Genomic DNA, 20119 nt, shown 5'->3' on the forward strand with positions numbered 1-20119 from the left:
CCCCCGGGGGCAGTTGTTAGTTCAACAACCCCTTGTCGGCGCACGGTGGCTTTGTGTCGGTCTGATTAAGGGCTGCAATCTCATCTCCACACGTAGGGGTGCATGTTAGATCATTTTTCGAGTGCTGTTGAAATTTTATTTTTGTTGTCGATGCGGTTTCATGTAAAGGGGGGATTTTAGCTTTCAAGCACGCGACCACGCCAGACAAAACATCGCATACGCATCGCGATCGCGGCGTTTTTTTCTCCATATCTATACAATTATAAGTATTTAGACTACCCCCCCCTGCTTCACACAAGTCAAATTTTTGAAAAACGATGAGCAAATGGTATTTCCAAAAACCTTGAATACGTATCTAACTCTTTATTTTTGACAGAAAACCTAAATACCAATTTTGATGGATATTTAACTTAATAAATGACTAATTTTCATACAAACTGTCATCCCCTTTTTAACCCCCTTACGGTTCAAAAATCCTTTCTTAGATTTATCAAAGAAACCTACTGTCAAAATTTCTAGCCCTAGTGGTTTAGATCTATATCAACACACGATCTTACAGTAAGTCAAAAATATTATGAAAAAATAGTGCTTTAGATTTGTCAATTTAGTTCAGTGTTAGGATATTGCGATGAGTTTAGGATTTGAGTTTTAGATATTTCTTGTTTCAATTTTTTTAAATAAAACCTAAACGTTCTAGATACTCTACACCCTTTCTAGTAGGTATCCTCTTTGAGATGGTCCCTCACTTAAACCTTTCAAGTAATATAGGTCACGCGTCTAGACGATAAAACATGAAAGGCTTTTGAAAATAGGCCGGCAAGTAATACGATGCTAGGGAGCTAAGGCTCGTAGATAGCTCGTAGCACTTAAAATATCTCTTCAGCCTTAAAAGCGTGAGAATATCTAGGCTGTATACCTGATGGCCTCCTATTTGAGATGGGCATGGAATTGCTTAAAAGGATATAACTCTTATATCCTTTTAAGCAATTCAATATCACTTGCTTTTAACAGTGAAGGAAAGCGTCCTGCATGCTTGAGAGTTCTTCATAATTCCCAAAGGTGTGTAAATTCGTGGTTGAACTGATATTTTAGGGCCACTTTTTGACTTCTGTACTCATCCTGGAAATTATTCATCAAAGGCAAATCGACACGTACGCACATGCCCAAAATACTTCAATGAGTTTGGTTAAATCAGCTCATTTTTACAGGAACTTTTAGCACATCACATCACTGTTATTGCTAAAATGGGCAGCGTAACCAATAGCAAAGAGAGTCAATACGAAATGGACCAATCGGAAGCAACTGTGATCACCACACTGTTACTGTCAGTTTGCCGTGGTAGACCTCTTGGAGTAGGTAGAGCACACAAAAAATTGTTGAGACACGACTGAGCAATTGATCATCCAGGTGCGACTGAGGCGATATGTTAGCTCCGCCAATCATGCAGAAATCACGTACAAAGAACATCAAGGTGTCGAAGTAGCGACCATGATCTCACGGCCTCTTTATCGTCTTTACCCTTAGAAAAGTTGTAAAGCGCGGGCATAAAAAGGTGGACAAGGAACTTACGATCTACTAGAAACCCTCGGATTTTTTCAAAAAAAATTGTAAAGAGTCATCATCATCAACAACTTATTGCCAGCTCACTACTGAACACGGGTCTAGTCATATGCGGAAAGGATCTGGGAACCTATCGCAGCATTATCTTAAGAGAACTCCTACCATCATGTGTTTTATGGATAGGGGTCAGGATCCTCAGTAATGAGGAATATGACTAAAGACGTACTGAGCGTTACCGCATACGGTTTTTAGCTGGAAGAGGTATTTATGTCCTGTGATAAACAGGATAGAAACTATTGCACGGTTTTGCAGGAACCAGTAAAAAGCTGTTTCTGCAGAAATGGACGGCTGTGGGCACGTTTATTTTATTTCAACGTTTATATGCAACTATAACTACAATATTTTATAGATCGCATAAATTAAAAGTAAAGGTAATTCGAATTACCAACTTAATCTAATTGAAGCAATAAAAGTCCGTCTTCTTTTATACATAAACAGATTGAACCGATTTTAATGAACGGCCGCTTTCATTGTAATTGTGTGTAGAGATTTACAGTGTCAATAAAGTGCATTCTACTTTATTTATAGAGCGCTTTAAAAGTCTGACTCGTAAATATACAGGCAGACTGGGTAGGGTTGGCACGACAGATTTCATCGAACTTTTTTCATTGACCTTTTTTACTTCTAGACACGTCCGACTGAAAGTTTTCGAGCGCTATTTACGAAGGTTTTTTTGCTCTATTAAGTTATGCTATAACCGAAATAACTTTGCTTTTTCGTGTCGTACAAAAAGCAAAGTTATTTAAGACTTGCAAGTTAATGAACTTGTATGTAATCTGTATAGCATTTTGCTAACTTCAAGTGAACTGTTAGGGGTTTAGGGGATACTAGCTGATGCCCGCAGCTTCGCCCGCGTGGATTTAGGTTTTTAGAAATCCCGTGGGAACTTTTGAGTTCCCGAGACAAAAGTAGTCTATCCGTACCGCGCGACTAAGTCTTCACTTGGTAAATATACCTTCAATATCAAGTTATAACCGACGACAGTTTCTAAATCCCATCCACTTTGGTGATCAGATCCCCTGCAGCATCAGGATTGAGGAGTTGGAATCTAAATTTTTTATAGCGATTAAAAAAAAAACTCAAATCGGTTCAGAAATCTCGGAGATTTCGGTATACATTACATAGGTAGAAAAACACAACTCCTTTTTTGAAAGTCGGTTAAAAAAGTAGCCTATGTTACACCCTGATGAATCCTCTACTTGTCTGTGAAAGTCCCGTCAAAATCGGTTCAGCCGTTCCGAAGATTAGCCTTTTCAAACAGACAGACAGACAGACAGACAGACAGACAGACAGACAGACAGACAAAAATTTTAAAAACGTGTGATTCGGTTATCGTATCGTTCAAATAACGATATAAGCTGATGCCCGCAGCTTCGCCCGCGTGGATTAGTCAGATCCCCTGCAGCATCAGGATTGAGGAGTCGGACTCCAAATTTTTTATGAAACAATGTCGCAAAGTTCCTCTATCGATTAAAAAAGAAATGACGCAAATCGGTTCAGAAATCTCGGAGATTTCGGTGTACATAGGTAGAAAAACACAACTCCCTTTTTGAAAGTCGGTTAAAAAAGTAGCCTATTTTACGCCCTGGTCAATCCTCTACTTGTCTGTGAAAATCCCGTCAAAATCGGTTCAGCCGTTCCAAAGATTAGCCTTTTCAAACAGACAGACAGACAGACAGACAGACAGACAGACAGACAGACAAAAATTTTAAAAACGTGTGATTCAGTTATGGTATCGTTCAAATAACCATATGAGCTTAATATGAGGTAGTTATTTCGAAATTACAGACAGACACTCCAATTTTATTTATTAGTATAGATATAGATTAGATATGACAATAGGGGGTATGCAGACTCAGTGGGCGATGGAGAGAGCTATGCTTGAAGTTCCTTTACATGACTAAATCAGAAATTAGGGGATCCGTAGGAGAACCAGAGAAACCGACATTGCTCAGCGGGTGGCGACGCTGAAGTGGCAATGGGCAAGGCACAGAAATCGAAAAATCTATAGAAGTTGGGTCCCAAGATGCTGGAATGGATGATGGTGATGTATTAGATTTGTAGTCTTCTCTATCTATTTCAGCTTTACCTTCCTTAACCCAAGTTACGCCCAGTATGTCGGAGGCGTGATTAGTTCAAGATATAGTTCAGTTTTTATTATTTTGTATTTGTAAGGATTTGTTCACACACGGGCGCAAATAGTGGTTTAACTTGCCCCTATCCTATAACTGTATGGCGTTACATCACTTTGTGGCAAAGCGTCTTTAATCTCCAGGATATTCAAGCGAACGAGTCATGTCTTTTTTAACAGTATTTTTACAAAATTTAACGAAATGTGCCAACTATTTGAAAACTCATAATGAGAAATAGCACGAGCGCAGCAAGCGCAGTAATTTTTATCATTGTATCAATACATTTTTCTTTTCGATATGAGTCATGTGATGCTCTCGGCTCCGAGTCTGTGTATGAATGAGCTCACCTGCGCCTCGCCGAGCCCCAACTCGATGGCGTCGATGCTCTTGCGCACCAGCGCGACCTTCTCGCTCTCGTGTTCGGTGTTGGCCGCGAGCCCGGCCAGCAGCTGCGCGTGCTCCGCGCGCAGCGCCTCGAGCCCCGCGGCGACGGTGCGCGCGCCGGCCACCATCTCCTCCTGCGTCATCGCCGTCATCCTGCCTAGCGATTCGATCTTCTTTCTGTGGAAGAGGAAACAAATATCCGTTAATGACAGGTTAACGACTCTCTTTATGATGTTATTGTTTGTTAGGTCAGGAACACTTTAAAACAATAAAAAATCAGATTCGAAACTACGTGAAATGTGCCGAGTCAGCGTTTTTTATGACAAAAATGTGGTCAAGAAATTAAAGTAACCCATTATAAAATCTCGAAACATCAATGTGAGGAGTGTGTTGCTGGTGGAGGGAGACTTGGTCATATTCATATCTTAAACTAGTGTGAACTTGTCTTAAGTGCTAACAAGATACAAATAAAAAGCTGATCACCGCTAACAATTTTAAAAAATTTGTAACAAATTGTAAATTTTAGTTCAAAAATTTAAAGTTTAATTCTTGAAAATCCTTTTGTAAGTGGGGGTCTACGTTACAGGGGGAAAATACCTACATGCTAATTCCCAAGTTTTTAGGTCAAGCGTTTAACTTATACTGTAATTTGATGTCAATTTACCTGTTTAGCTGTTTATACTAAGTAACTATATATAATTTTTAAGATACTTTAAATTAAACGCTGCATTCAATGCCTGAACTAGTATTTTAACCTTTTTGTAAAAGGGACAGCATTCCTGTCTGCACAAGGCAATGCACAGACACCGTCTATAAATACTTATAGCACGTAAAAACAAAGGAAACAAAGTAGCGGACGGCCGTGAAGGGAACCTTGGAATAGAAAACGATACTGATCAAGTTTTAACGTCTCGTATCATTGGATAAGGATAAATGTATGACATTACATCTTAACTGCACACATTTAACCATCTACGTCTAATATCTATAGCTATGTCCTTTGCACCATATTGGTTGCCTGGAAGAGATCGCTAGGCCGCCAAATTGTATACCTGCCTATATTTTTGTTTTCCTTTGTACTTATGTTTTTTTTCTGTATTAATTTTGTGGTGTATAAGAAAAGAATATTCATTCTATCATTAAAAGTGGTATCTTCACCGTTAAAGCAAGTGATATTTTATTCTATATTATCTATTCTTGGTACTATCCATCACTAGCACTTCTCCTTTCAGCAAAGGTTGCCTGGTAGAGATTGCTCCAAGCAATTAGGCCGCCTTTGCACACAATTGTTTTTTCTGTTTTCTTCTTTCTGTGTTAAGATCCTTTACATGTGTTTTTGTGTGCAATAAAGTGTTCTATCTATCTATCTATATCTGATTATATACCTATTAATGATACCTGTATCTTAAAACGCACATACCTCCGAAAAGTTAGAGGTGCGTGCCCGGGATCAAACCCCCGACCACCGATTAGGGGACGTATATCTTAACCACTGGGCTATCATAGCTACTAACCTACATCATGGGCCATAAAAATCAGATAAATATACCTCCTTCATGTTAATAGCATACCAAACCGAATCACAGAGCTTTAATTGGCACGGCAGAAGCTGTGAAATTGATGAACGGCGCAAAATATAACTGGCAAATATTGACAGGGACGGCAATCAATGGAATGCAAATTCATGATTGGGAAAGATCTTTTAGTAAAAATTAAAAACAAAATACACGTTTCAAGCTGGCTTCACCATCATAGTGATTTAAGATTTCACTCTAGGCTGGTTTTCGTCTTACGTGTATTTTTAAAACTGTTTACTGTTGGACTTAACAGGCTATGCATGGAGTTTTTCTACGTGATCAGATCAACGAGGAGATTCGTAGCAGAACCAGAGTAACCGACATAGTTCAGCCGGTTGCAAAGCTGAAGTGGACATCTACAGGTTCGTGATGAAATTTAACTTGTGTATTCTTATAGTAACTCATTTTATTAGCAGATGTTTATCTAAGCAAGGACCGTGGATGACGCACTATAGTATGGATCATTTCCAAGTACTTATCTATGATGATACATGTGTAATAATATTGTATACTAGAATTTGATGTCAGCACTAACAATCATCTATTATATCATTACTCAGTAATAGAAGTATTTTAACTATTCTTTTCCTCTAGGATATTTTTCAAACAAAACAACAACAAGCTTAAAAACTTACTATAATTCGCATGGAATAGAAAATCGTTTATGGGTCAGTATACATCACATAATATGCATGATGATTCTATACTTTCTTCAACAAGTAAATAGGTCAAGAAACGCACTTGAACCAAAGAACACTAACGATTACTACTCATGTTAAGAAAATCGACACTCAATTCACCCGCGAAGCGACCACCGAACACGCGACGGCTCCAAAAAATGATATTACAGAACTCTACATTAACTCTTGTATATACATAATAATAATATATTCGTTAATAAATTAAATAATTTTTTACTTTTTAGTGTTTGTGGATATTAAAGTCGGTTTTTTTTGGAATTCGTTTCAAGCTAGGATAGGATAGGTTGACGATAATCAAAGCAATGATGAGGTCAAGATTAGAACGTGCTTGCCTAGAAGATCACTCTTACCTCAACTAACTCAATTTTACATCCAAGACATCTATGAATAGTTCAATTTTTTTTCGGTAGGTAGCACAAATTCGACAGTCCCAGTTTTGTAAATGGCCCTAAATGGTCCTGACTCCTGACAATGGATAGGAAGTGAATTGCGAAACGAAAACGGGGTGCGACGGAGTATCCCACGATATCGAGCTATCGACGGATGTAGCCGTTTGATGGACTGCGACCGCTGCCATTATTTCTGAAAACTAGGCTGTCCGACAAATGACACACTTTTACAAGCCTTTTACAAGTTAAATCTATCTATATACAGCGTGTTTTCATTTGATTTGATTGAAATTTTTATTTATTTAATTGTTTACAAAAAATATTTACAACTTTTATTACGTACCTATATGGTGTAAACATAAACTTGAGTTTTTCTGAGGGGTAAGAGCTATTTGCAGGGCGGGAGCATAATTATTATTAGGAAACCACCACCATCATCATCATTATCAGCTTGTGGATGTCCACAGTTGGGCATAGGCCTTTCCTAAAGAGCGCCACCACACCCGATCCTCCTCCAGCCATTCCTGGACCTTACTCGTCCAGCCATTTCCCGCCAGCCGCTTTATACGTCAGTCCATCGTGCTGGAGGGCGTCCTGCACTACACTTGCACGCGATCTCCACTCGAGGACTCTCCGGCTCCAATGGCTATCGCCTCTACGACAGGCATGGCCTGCCCACTGCCACTTCAGCTTGCTAATAGTTTGGGATATGTCACCTTGGTTCTCCTGCGGATCTCCTCATTTCGGATCTTATCCCTCAGGGAAACCCCTAACATACCTCTCTTCATAGCTCGCTGAACAACTTTGAATTTGTGGACAAGGCCGTTTGTCAGTGTCCACGTTTTAGCACCATAGGTGAGGACCAACCATAGGCAGGAAAACCATACTCGACCTATTTTCATAATAGGATTTGGTTACTTGAATATAAATCCAATTGCACAGATTTATTTTACCACATTCAGGTTATCGACTTAACAAGATTCATGGTAAGATTGAGGACACACGTCAGATTAAAATAATTTCTGTAAAGTCGGCACATGAATTACCTGTATACCTACTGCATCAGACATTCCTAATACCTACCTACTTGAAGCAAATACCTTCTTATCGCTATCCCACTTCCACTAACAAATAAGAGCGGATTCTGGCTCTAGAGCCAGACCCCAGGTCTAGACCCCAGTGGTGTCCGAAGATCAAGATGTGTGCCCGGAATCGAACCCCTGACTTCCCGAATAGGAGGCGGGCGTCCTTACCACTAGGCTTTCGCGGCTCTTATAAATTAATACACAGCAAATTAGCTCATTGCGAATTGAGAAATTCATACAACAATACAATACACAATGGCTAAACTGAAATCAGCTGATGCTAATAAATGTGATTATCACGTACCACATAATAGCGGCACACTCGAACTCGATCGTGAAATGTGCGCCAGCACATCGTGAGAATATGTGGCAGGAAATCGCATAATATGCAAATCGTTAAACAATTTAGATATAGGGCAATGGCTTTAATGGACTAAGAGTCAGCGCGTGCCAGACCTTAGTTGACTTATAAAAGGTGAAGATTTCTCTGTGAAGTGTCCCCAGCACAGGAAACAACGATCAGCGACTATGAATTTTGGATCATGGTGGCTTTGGGAGATAACAGGTAGTGAAGGTGTAAAATATCTTACGTCAAAGTATAAAGTTTAATTTTTTTTTTCTACGGAATAGTATTAGTAATCACGTCATGCATTGTCAGACACCACCCAGACACTTAGTATCGTGGCAACCTCCTACCAGACACCTTAAAACTTTAAACTTTAAGAGCATCTGGTAGAGCGTTGCCACGACAAAATGTCTGGCAATGCATGACGTGATTTCTAACTCTATTGCGAAGAAAATATAAAAAAGTTACACTTTACACTTTGATGTAAGATTTTTTAAACCTTTATTACCTTCCTCTCAAAGCCACCGTGATCCAAACTTCATAGTCGCTGATCGTTCCTCTGTGTTGGGGACAACACGCAGAGAAACTCAGTTTTTATAAAATAACGGACGTCAGGCACACACTGGCCGCCCTCTTTATAACGTCCTCATAGTCATCTAAATACTTTCAATATCATAACATTATAAAGAAGTAAAGTTTGTTAGTTTGGTTCTAGGCGGTAATCTCCGGAACTAATTGATCCGATTCTAAAAAAAATCATTGAGAGATATCTATAAATATTAGCTTATGCCCACGACTTCATCCGTGTGGACTGTACAAATTTTAAACATTATAAAACATAATCATTATATTATGTTGATAAACCACGACATAAGCCTGAAATACATTTAAAAATTGGTTAAATAATACTTCCTCAATTAATAACAAAATATTGTGAATGTTTGAGTCGTAAATCTCTTATTTGTCTCGACATTTTTCGGTATTTAGTTTTGGTAATTATGTAAACGTAATTATATAAACTATCAACGAAAATAATCTAATAACGATATAAATTGTCGACAATTCTACAATTTATATCGTTATTAGATTGTCGTATTACAGTATCTGTTAATTATGTAAACTTAATTATCGTCGTAGTCGTTGATTGTTGCAATCAACGACAATCTATACATAATATAATAAAATTGTAGAAAAGTGGTGTCTGTACAATGGAAATATATAAAAAAAAGTAGCAGGGCAAAGTTATTATATCGATGCCGAACCCGAAATTGTAATTAATTTTTTTTTTGTCTGTTTGTCTGTGTGTTTGTGCACGCTAATATCAGAAACGGCTTATTCGATTTAGATACGGTTTTCACTAATATATTGTAGTAAGCTTCACTTAACATTTAGTGTTTATTTCATGTCAATCTGTTCATAAATAAAAAAGTTATTATTACAATTTAAAGAATCACGGCGAACATTTTTAATGTAGAGTATATGCTGCCCGAAAAGTCACTATTCCACGCGAAAGAAGTCGCGGGCACAGCTAGTAATCTAATATTTGGCATATAGAGTTTTCTCTCTACGATATTGAATGGCGCCATGAACACCTACGCCAACACTACACCTGCACGAATAGATTCGCGTCGTGGACGCTCCCGTATCATCTGTTCATGAAACGCAGTTGTGGCCGTAGCTTTACTCTACTATAAAAACTTTTTTTTTCTTCGGGGGAGGAAAAAATCCTCAGGGACTTCTGCCTGCTGGCAGGGTGTGTCCTGGCACGGACTAAAATACCCTCCCCATATCTGCCAAGGTGAGCACGGAACTGCGTGGCATTACTTCGCGCTGACCTTCTAAATCTCTATCTTTTTCTTTTTCTTTTCTTCCCTTCACATCATGATAGCCCTCAGCATTTGGCTATATCGTTGCCAGGCGTATTCGCTCGACAGTATGCACGCTATAAGATTTTGGCTATTATAAAAGCTGGTTTATCTAAATGAATGTGTTTCAAATTACCAATATGTAAATTAAAACACAACCAGGAAGAAGTTTCAAAGGCGATAAAAAAGTAATCTTTGCAGCTTTGTAAATAACTTATCCAAGAATTTCAGCTTCAACATTTTATGTAGAATTTGCCAATCTTGTTATGAAAGTTTAAAAGCAACCGCAGACTACCTGGGTACGGGAATTTTTTAAAGCTCAACTTCGTAAACTTGATATTCCTCTGTAGTTAGTTGGAACTTGGTACATACAAGACTTTAGAAGTTAGAAACGTGTTTAAACTTGAAAAGTGTAAACAGAGTACAAGAATTACTTTGCAAGTCTGTCTTAACATCGTAGATAATATAGAAAACAATTTCATTAGGCTCAAAAAACCACTATGTCTAAAGTAGTAGAGTCACTGACGACTTAGAATATGAGACACTAGACATGGAATAAATATTTATTTTGGAGTTTGAACAAAGAATGATTTTGGATTAGAATTTAACTGAAAAATTGACTGAATTTTGCAAACAAGCATGTTAGGACTTTTGTCCAAAAATTTATAAATTCAAAGAGTTTTACAACAGCCTTTCCATAATGTATGAGTACAATCATGGTAAAAAAAGTAGGAATGTATACAATAATTTTACCGTGGTAAACAAGCAAAACAGATACAAACACAGCAATGTTTGTCTATAACACCACACCCTACCCAAGAGGTATTAGGCAGATATACCTTTGCAATACCCCGACAAGGAGGTACGCAGTAAAACTTCACTGAAATCCCTCAAGGGTATCCCGGGATACTTTATTACTTTCGCATTGCACCACATAAGGCGGATAAAGGACCCCTCTCCTCCACAACTTTGTCTACATTTGTATTTGGTACGGGCATAAAATTTCCACGAAATTTCAACAAATTTAGCATTTTTCACAGCATTTAGTCTTAACTTATAAAAATTTAGGTGGTACCCGCGACTTGGTCCGCGTGGATTTAGGTTTTTTAAAAATCCCGAGAGAAATCTTTGATTTTCCAGAATAAAAAGTATGTCCATGCCCGGGATGTAAGCTAACTTTGTACCAAGTTTTATCAAAATCAGTTAAACTGTTGGACCGTGAAAAGCTAGCAGACAGACAGACATACACACTCTCGCATTTATAATATTAAAGTATGGATGTGCAAGAGTTAAGTTCTTATTAATCTCAATTCTCTGCGTTTCAAACAAAGCACAATATAAATTAGTGTCATCTAATCTTTGATCCTTATGGATCAAACCTATTATGGGCATTGAATCAACCAGTACGACATTATGATACAGCGATAATCGATATGTTATATACTTACAACAATTACATCATACAAAATTTTACTAAGCTCAATGCATGATGCATTATCAATAACAAAGATAACACATATTATAGTAACTACTCGTAAAAAGCCTTAATATAGGTAAAAATGTATCAGAAAGGAATGTTTATGGTAAACAAGCACGCTACCAAATATCCAAAACATTTTAATAGACACAGAAAACAGAACGTGTTTGTCCTTCGTGAATAGGGTTGACAACTAAAATACAGTAAGTATAACACACAGTTCAGGACAGGGAACTTCTAACAAACGTTGAAGCTTCGACCTCATGGGCAGGCGTCAAATTTTACCTACATTTGATGCTAGACAGGCTGTAAAATGACAAGATTTCTTTGATTCACGTCACCCATAGTCTATTCTATTAGATCGTCGATTTAGGATCAAACCGAGAGTTTCTTTACTCTAGTTCACTCTGGTATAATACAAAGGTAAGATTTACAAAATACAACTTTCTTAGTGTTTTCGCGCAATTTATCAATCCATTATTTTTGAAAGAACCGTAAGCCTACGTTACTACAAGACCAATATTAAAATAAATGAGGATGTTAACTAGTTATAAATTTAAAAAAAAAATTCTTATGTAGGCAACCCTATGTGTGAGAAAAACATGAAATTATCACCTGCCGTCATCCTGTCGCATATAATACCTCCCTACTACGTAGCTACGTAGTCATATTAAAGTTCTAAAAATAAAAACACGACAATTTCATACATGGCGCAGAAGACACATCTGCAGGTAGCATTCAAGAGTTAATTGGATGAAGGTTATTTGACTTGAATGTACGTAAAAAAGGCTTTGTTAATCTACACACTCTGACGTAATTATGCTGTTTTTTTAACTATTTTTTGTTCACAAGGTGACAAAAGGCTGGGACTACAAACATTGAATGGAACAACTATGTATAAAACGTGAACAAAGGAGGGTCGGCAAATTCACAAACTAGAAAATAATATCAGCGTATCATGGTGCCATACTTCATAGACTTATGGGTATGGTTGGCTCCGTAGGAACAGAAGAGAGGGTATTTTCTCTAATGGAAAGCGTTGATAATCTCTAGGATGGAGCATGGTTGCTTCCTAGAAAATAATTCAATTGCCAATTTTGCCATATTGCCAATATCACAGTTCACAGACAGTTAGAGAACTTCTAACAAAACGTCGAGGCTTCGATGTTACTGGCAGGCGTCAAATGTTTGTATATTTGACGCAGATAGCCCTAAAGTAGCATATTTTTCTTTGATTGTACGTCACCATAGCCTAATGAAATATCGTCGATTCAGGATCAAACCGAGAGTTCCCTCACTCTAATTCACTCTGACAATATCGAAATGAAAATATACTAAATGAGGCAGGAGATAGGGTCTACTGTTCTGCACAATAGCTGCATTAATACTGCCATTTTGTATTCGGCTTGAATTCAAATGCAGACCATCTATCATGATTCATGACCCTTAGTACATATTAGCTCGACTAATATACATTAGTCGCAAGATAGGAAGTGCCGATAAGGTCTAAGTTTCCTTCTAACTGTCCGTTACTGCGGGAAAGACGGAGTCGGAAGTGCATTACACATGTAGATAGCTACAAGTACGTTAATGCACTACCCAGTCCGACACACCTTAGCGGTATGCATAGAAGACGAGGACACTAAACGTTTGCAACATACCTACCTACTCGTACATATATCTACTTGAGGGGTGTCAAGAAAAATATATCGCAGACATTATCAAGAGCCGTAAAAACTGAAACACATTTGTTGTCAGTAGCATAGGCTGCGCCGTAAAAAACACATTAGCAAAAGGCACATAAATGGTACTCTATTTCTACTAACTTAGTATTTTGCCTCTTATGGAAGGCGAACAGCATTCCGAACCAGTGGTAGATTATTTTGACGATTCAAAAGCACTTGTAAAAGTTTAATTGAATAAAAATAATTTGAATTTGAACACCAGGAAGATGGCACTTCGTGAGGTTTTTAGTCGGTAGAATGTAAGGTGTCGAGTCCGACATAAATAACCACTGTGCTCGCCGTGGCCGGTGGTATCCATGACGGATTTTCCTCACGAAAAAAAAGGCAATCATCAGGAGATTATAGGTATAGAGGTTTGACTTACACTAACTGACATAGAAATGTAGGTAAATATAGTAAATCGACAGGTCAAAAATCCATTTCTGCAGGAGCACTATGAAAGGGATAGCAATAAAAGACCTACCAATTTAGTTTAGAGATTGTCGACAACAATATGTAAGTAACCAGACAAATAAATTAAATCACGAAACCAATTCAGCAACAAGTCATATTCCTGGAAATGTAATTTGGAACGTGCCAAGCAAAACTAACATGTTTCCATAATATAGAAAACAGAGGGTACAAATATAACCTTGTCGAAGTTTCGTGCCCCCACCCCTTGGGGGGTAGGTAATAGCCGGCGCGAGGCGCATAAAATATCCCCGTTGCCATGGCTACCAAGGGCGACAACCCTCCTGAACAAGGCTTACTGTTTCAGGCGTTTTAGACGATATTCAACTGAGCCACAAGTAACATTTTGCTGATAAAATCCCGTTCATACGGCATTATCACGTTTTTTTAGAATAATTCTTACCAAATACCATGGGAACCATTGTATCCTTTTTGACTGTCAATTGTTGAATTTGTTAGATAATGATTTATGCAATTGATTACGTAAACATAAAACTAAAGCTACGAGGTTTCAAACGCGCCCAAGTTTGAGAACAGCCCATATTTTGCCCATCGTCCTTTATTAAAAAAAAAAAACAGTGATGAACTTTGTTTACTCGAAAACTTAAACTGCTGCGGCCGAAATGCCGTACAAATAAACAAAGGAACACAAACGGCTGTTTACTAAATTCATATTTTCCATTCGCAACTCGAATGTCCTCAGTTTGTTTGCATAAAATGGCCGAGTCCCTCGTTAGTGCTTTTACTCGTAGCTTTTTATTTTTAACGTTGAAAGGTAAATTAAGCGCATCCCACATCACATACAAAACTGAAGCTCGCGACTTCATCCGCGATGAGTTAGTTTTTTCAAAATCCCGTGGGAACTCTTTGCCTTTTTCGTGATAAAAAGTAACCTATGTTACCTCTGTAGGTCCATGCAAAAAATCGCCTCGATCCTTTGCTCCGTTGCGACGTGATTGAAGGATAAACCAACAAAGAAACATACTTTCACATTAATAATATGGGTAGTGATTACATACGCGAAAAGCGGCGATAACTTACAGCCTGGTAATTAAGACTGCGGCCTCCAATTCGAGACTCAGAATTTGAACCCAAACACGCATTTTTATATTTTCGGAGAAATGTGCGTCTGCGCGTGTTTAAGCAATTAAATGTCACTTGCCTAGCGTTGAAGGAAACATCGTGAGGAATCCTGCATGCCTGTGAGATGCATACCCTCTCGGCGATCACCGCTTTCTTATTAGAGTTCGTAAGAAAAAAAAAGCTTCGCGGACGCAATTGCAGGCACAAGCGAGCTTCAAATAAAATGGAGCTACATTACAAAGGAACTGCGTATCTTTGGCTTTTAACATCAATGGTCTAGACTCAAAATAACAGATAATAATTCATTGCCAGAGATGTGGGGTCTTTTTAAAGCATTCTCAGCTCCCCAGTTAGTCTAGACGCATCGATTACCCTACCGCTCGTCCGGTAGAGTGACGCTACCCTAATTGGATTAGGACTGCTTTGTTTTACACTCGCCTGGATTTCTCCGTTTATATAAGTTCTCTCTTTGCTCTCTTTCTCTTTTCTCTCTCATTCAGTTCTGTTCATGGTGCTGTGAGCTCGATTCCCTCGTTTCAAGGATTCATTTTTGGTTTGAGACCGCATTTTAATACACCCTATTACTTTTTAATTTTGAGTTCTTGCTTTTTCCAAAATCTTCTATGGAGGATGTTTTTTAGAATCACTAAATTAATTTTGTTTTTTGCAGACATGTGCGAAAGTGGAGGCGGCGCGGTACGCTCTCGACGCCCGAGCTGATGTCACAGCGCTGCTGTACCAACTAATCAGAAAGCGGCCTAACTTCACTTCAATCTATTGTTTTTACGTTAAGATCCGCTGCTGATATCAAAATGACCACAAAATGCATTTAATGCCAGACATAAACCAGTTGCTCCGGGCATGTTGCCAAGTTTACCTCGAGTGAACGATATTCCACCAAACGAGCCTTTGTGTGTTCCTTGTTTTTTGATATGACACTAGATTTATTGGTTCTGATGTCCGCACTGCTTGTTATTATTACAAATATATGGTCGGCTTTGTGATATTGAGAACTAGAGAGAGTATTTTTATTTTTTGTTTAGACTCTGTAGGGTAGATATTTATTGAGCGCTTGAGATCTTCAAAGCTCAAAATTCAAGGACAGGAGGATGAAGGACAATAGATCAATGCTTTCTTCGTCTTTTCAGATTTTCCCGGGTAGCTTAATTAAATGTTATGTAAAAGTCTTTATACACAAAATATAGCCCAAAGATTTATTTTATGCTAAATGCAAAAGGCGAAACTGACTGACTAACATATAAATCTCTTTATTTGGAGTATTCTGAGCGACACAGTACAAAGTAAGAGCATTAGGGTTGTATCCCACTTACACGACACCGCTGCAACACAGCTCCTGCACAACACTACCTGTAGATACAGCTAACAGACAAATCAATCTGTATATTGACTATTACCTTCTTACTATTTAGTCCGTAAATAATTTATGCACGTTTTTGAACTGAATTGCAATCCCTAAACTCAGCGTCAAAGTGTTTTTTTTATACTTACATTCTGTAGGCGTTCAAAGTCTTCGACATTATACGTGATGTGCACTAACGGGCACTATCCATCACACTGCACTAACACTAAACACACTCTGTATCACCAGCAATCACTAAATAGTTGATAATTGTATAAAAATAGTTAATTTAGTTTATTCACAGTTTATTATGAAAACACGGCACGTGCAAAACCTATTTAAGATATCTACACTATTTAAAAAAAAAAACATTAAATAATTGAAAGGTTACCTATGTTAAAAGAGGGTACGACAATAACATAGCCTACTGGATAAGATTGGTTCGTAAGATTCTGATCAGATGGCAATATTTATTTCACATACCTTTTTCAGGATAAATCTTACCAAATACGTACTTAGTGACTAGTGCCACATCACATGTTGTTTGTAGATACTTTAATCATGTGAACGGTTCTATACTCAGTGTATGCATACTATAATACTCACTACGTATTCGGTAAGATTTATCCTGCAAAAAAACGTGCGGTGTTAATGCCGTGTAAACGGGATCTAAGCCGTTTTGGATTTCACTGCCTATTTCTAAAAAAAACAGCGTCATATGAATTTTGTTAATAAATAACAATTTCCGAGAATTATTTAGCTTAAACGAAAAGTGGTCAGAAGCAGTAAAATTGGAGGAATTCAAAACAAGTAAAAACCTTGAAATAAAATGAACTTTAAAATAACCATGAAATTAGATCTCTGATAAGCTAAGGAATATTTTACAGCTAAACGTAAAAAAAACAAGAAAAAAGCAGGGATGACAAAAGCAATAGAGGAAACACCTGACAACCATAAAATAGAAACCAAAAGACCAATCAAAGTTTTATCCAACATATTATTTTTTACATAAAAACAATATTACACAGTGAATTCCTCCTAGTCATTGTAGGTATAACTAAAGTTTCACGATCGATTCTTCACGCCATAAACCAAAACTTCCATTAAAAACGTTAAATTGATTAAATAACTCCGTTAAAACCATTAACCACGGTTATAATACAATAAAGAAACCGACGCATCTATGTAAGAATTAGATGAAAATAATAATTGCGATGTTACCACAGACAATTACAACAATCAATAATGATTATAACTCAAAAATTGTTTCAACAATTTCAAAAAGTCTGATTTAAGGAAACCTTCACCAGCGAGAAATTCGAGGTAAATGAACAAACAGCAAAATACTGTATGCCTATAAATCTATCGGTCTGACTATTTTAGCGAATTGTCCAGCAGTGGGACATAATGATATTATGATAATGAATAGTAAAGAACATTAAAAAAAACTTACAAAAGGTTACATTACAACCAATGTAATTGGATTAAATCACTAAACTGACAAGTCTAAAAGTAATCTATCCTTTTTGCTCGGAACATTGTGAAAGTGATATCACTACTTTCGGACCAGACAATTAAATTAAATAAAGAGATTTTGTACAATACAAATATTATTTAACGATTATGACACAAAAGCATAAAGACGAAGTGTTTCAGCATTACACGCACGTGTATTTTTTGGCACACACTCGAAAAAATACATAACATTTCATGCCAATTATTGCACAATTCGTACCAGAAAAAGAGGAAGTTATAAATATTGCCGATGCGAAAACGGGATGGGGACATAATCGGAATCAAAATAGACCAACTCCTACGCAACGCGGTGGTTGGTGTGTCGTTGATCCCTTTGGATCATTGTCTGGTGTTAAGTGCGTTTATTTGTTTTTGTTAGGATTGCAATGACTATTTGTTTTAATATCAGTATTAATGTACTACATCAATACTGCATTAAATTAATATAATCGTTAAATACGTAGGTAGCATAGTTTAGTTAGCCCGTTGGCTCTGTCTAGAATTAGATGAAAACATTCTACATGCCCACTATTTTTTATATATATTTGTGGTAGATGTATATCTCGCACGCTAGAAATAACAGTATATACAGCTACTTTTACCCGCCGCTGGAGAAATGTTAGTTCTACGTAAAAGAAGAGACAATTTAAAAGTAAATATGTTAACACTAAACTTAGTAAGTAATTCACTATCATAGAGTATAGACTTGAATAATGAAGTGGGTACACTTCAATTTAAGAGCTAATTGATATGGAGAGACAGTCTCGATAATTGAAGTACCGTTTATGACTGGCCTATTCACAAAACCATCACTTAAGTGGTTATTAACTAGTTAATATTGCTTTGTACGTAGTTTTTCATGAGTCTTTAGTATTATTCGACATGAAAAAGGAGTTTTCCAGGATGAATATCTTTTTGGGACTTTGGTTATCTTCACTACACTATTTAAACGATACTGAATATATTTCAAAGTACTTGCTCATTATAGAAGGCGGAATTCCTATATAGCTCCAGCATCACTACCAGAAGAATAAAGAAAGGTTTTGTCATCTCTCAATAATATGATTATTCGGGCTGAACGAGTCTGCACTCTGCACCGCTGGTCTCCACTACAGTGGAACGCATCCTTATCTAGAATCTCCTTATTAATTCAATCTATTAAGTATTTAACTAACTATATGGACCTCATAAGAAAGCTTAGAGTCACTCAGCAGGCGATGGAGAGAGTTTCTCTACGTGATCAAATCAAGAATAAGGAGTTCCATAGAAGAACCAGAGTAACCGACATAGCTGAGTGGGTTGCGAAGATGAAGTAGCATTGCGTAAGGCACATAGTTCGAAAAGCCGATAGCCGTTAGGTTTCCAAAGTGCTGGAATGGCGACCTCGTACAGGCGACATCAAATAAGTCGCAGGAAGCCGCTGGAAATTACACGGCCCAAATCCGTGACGTGTGGAAGTCCCTACAAGACACCTATGTCTAGCAGTGGACGTCTGTCAGCCGATAATGATGATGATGATGAATACTAAGTATTTGACAGGCTAGTTTTAGGTACTGTAGAATAAGAATTCAAGTTATTACAAAACCACGTAACGTAATCTCAATCTGCATTCAGCACGTGTAAAACATGGCCGCCTTGGCAGACGTTTCAACACAAAGGTTTCCCGGTAACTTGTGCAGTAAACTAATTGGATCATACTTGCGTCTTGGATTCTGTCTAAGAATTAATTTTCTTAAGAGCTTGCGTTGAGTATTGTAAAAGGGATGTTTAAAGCCACTATTCTTCCAAGTGTATTTTGCTGGCAGCACCGCTATGAAAAGATTCCATTGCAATCTAGACGGTCTAGGGATGGATGATGCATCATACTTCCGTCTTGGGTTCTGTCTAAGAACTAATTTTCTTAAGAGCTCGCGTTTAGTATCGCAAAGAGAATGTTTTAAGCCATTATTCACGATTCCCAGTGCCAGCACCGCTATGAAAAGATTACATTGCAATAGATCTCTAGCTAATTTTTGATTTTAAAAGTATTCAGACAGTAGCGATATTATAAATTATTTTTAATCTTTTTGCCTACATTGAAGCATTAAGTATTCGACTCGAAGGACCAAAAATATAGCATTGCACACTATACTTACACGAAAAATATTAGAGGTATTTATAAAATCCTGACCTGCTCAAACCACTAAATCTAAAGACTTCAAATTTTGGATGAGGTTTCCTCTATAACGTACCTACTCGTAGTTTTATAAATTCTATTTTTCACGCAGACAACGCGAAGCTATAAGCTAGTGGTAGCAACTAAACCGGCCAGTATTTTTAGAAATTCCGTACAGAAAGAGTACGATAAAATGGGTTAATCAGTTGCAAATATCTATTCACTTCCAAATCTG

The 20119-nt window shown here is 37.5% G+C and overlaps 1 protein-coding gene across 8 annotated transcripts in view; it reads right to left on the reverse strand.

Annotated features, from left to right (window-relative positions):
• LOC123873365 (kinesin light chain) overlaps positions 1–20119 on the reverse strand; it is a 58097-nt gene that overhangs the window by 21330 nt on the left and 16648 nt on the right. For 3 of the 8 annotated variants that reach the window (XM_045918206.1, XM_045918205.1, XM_045918203.1), the window contains exons 1-2: positions 16364–16545; positions 4100–4313 (exon numbers count right to left, since the gene is read on the reverse strand). In XM_045918206.1, the coding sequence (XP_045774162.1) occupies positions 4100–4313; positions 16364–16392 (243 nt within the window). In that variant the 5' untranslated portion in view covers positions 16393–16545. Of the gene's footprint in view, positions 1–4099; positions 4314–16363; positions 16567–20119 lie in introns of those variants that run through there. The other 5 variants (XM_045918208.1, XM_045918202.1, XM_045918201.1 and 2 more) reach the window with 5 other exon arrangements.

This window comes from Maniola jurtina, chromosome 16 (assembly GCF_905333055.1).
Source record: "Maniola jurtina chromosome 16, ilManJurt1.1, whole genome shotgun sequence".
Lineage (NCBI taxonomy): Eukaryota > Metazoa > Arthropoda > Insecta > Lepidoptera > Nymphalidae > Maniola > Maniola jurtina.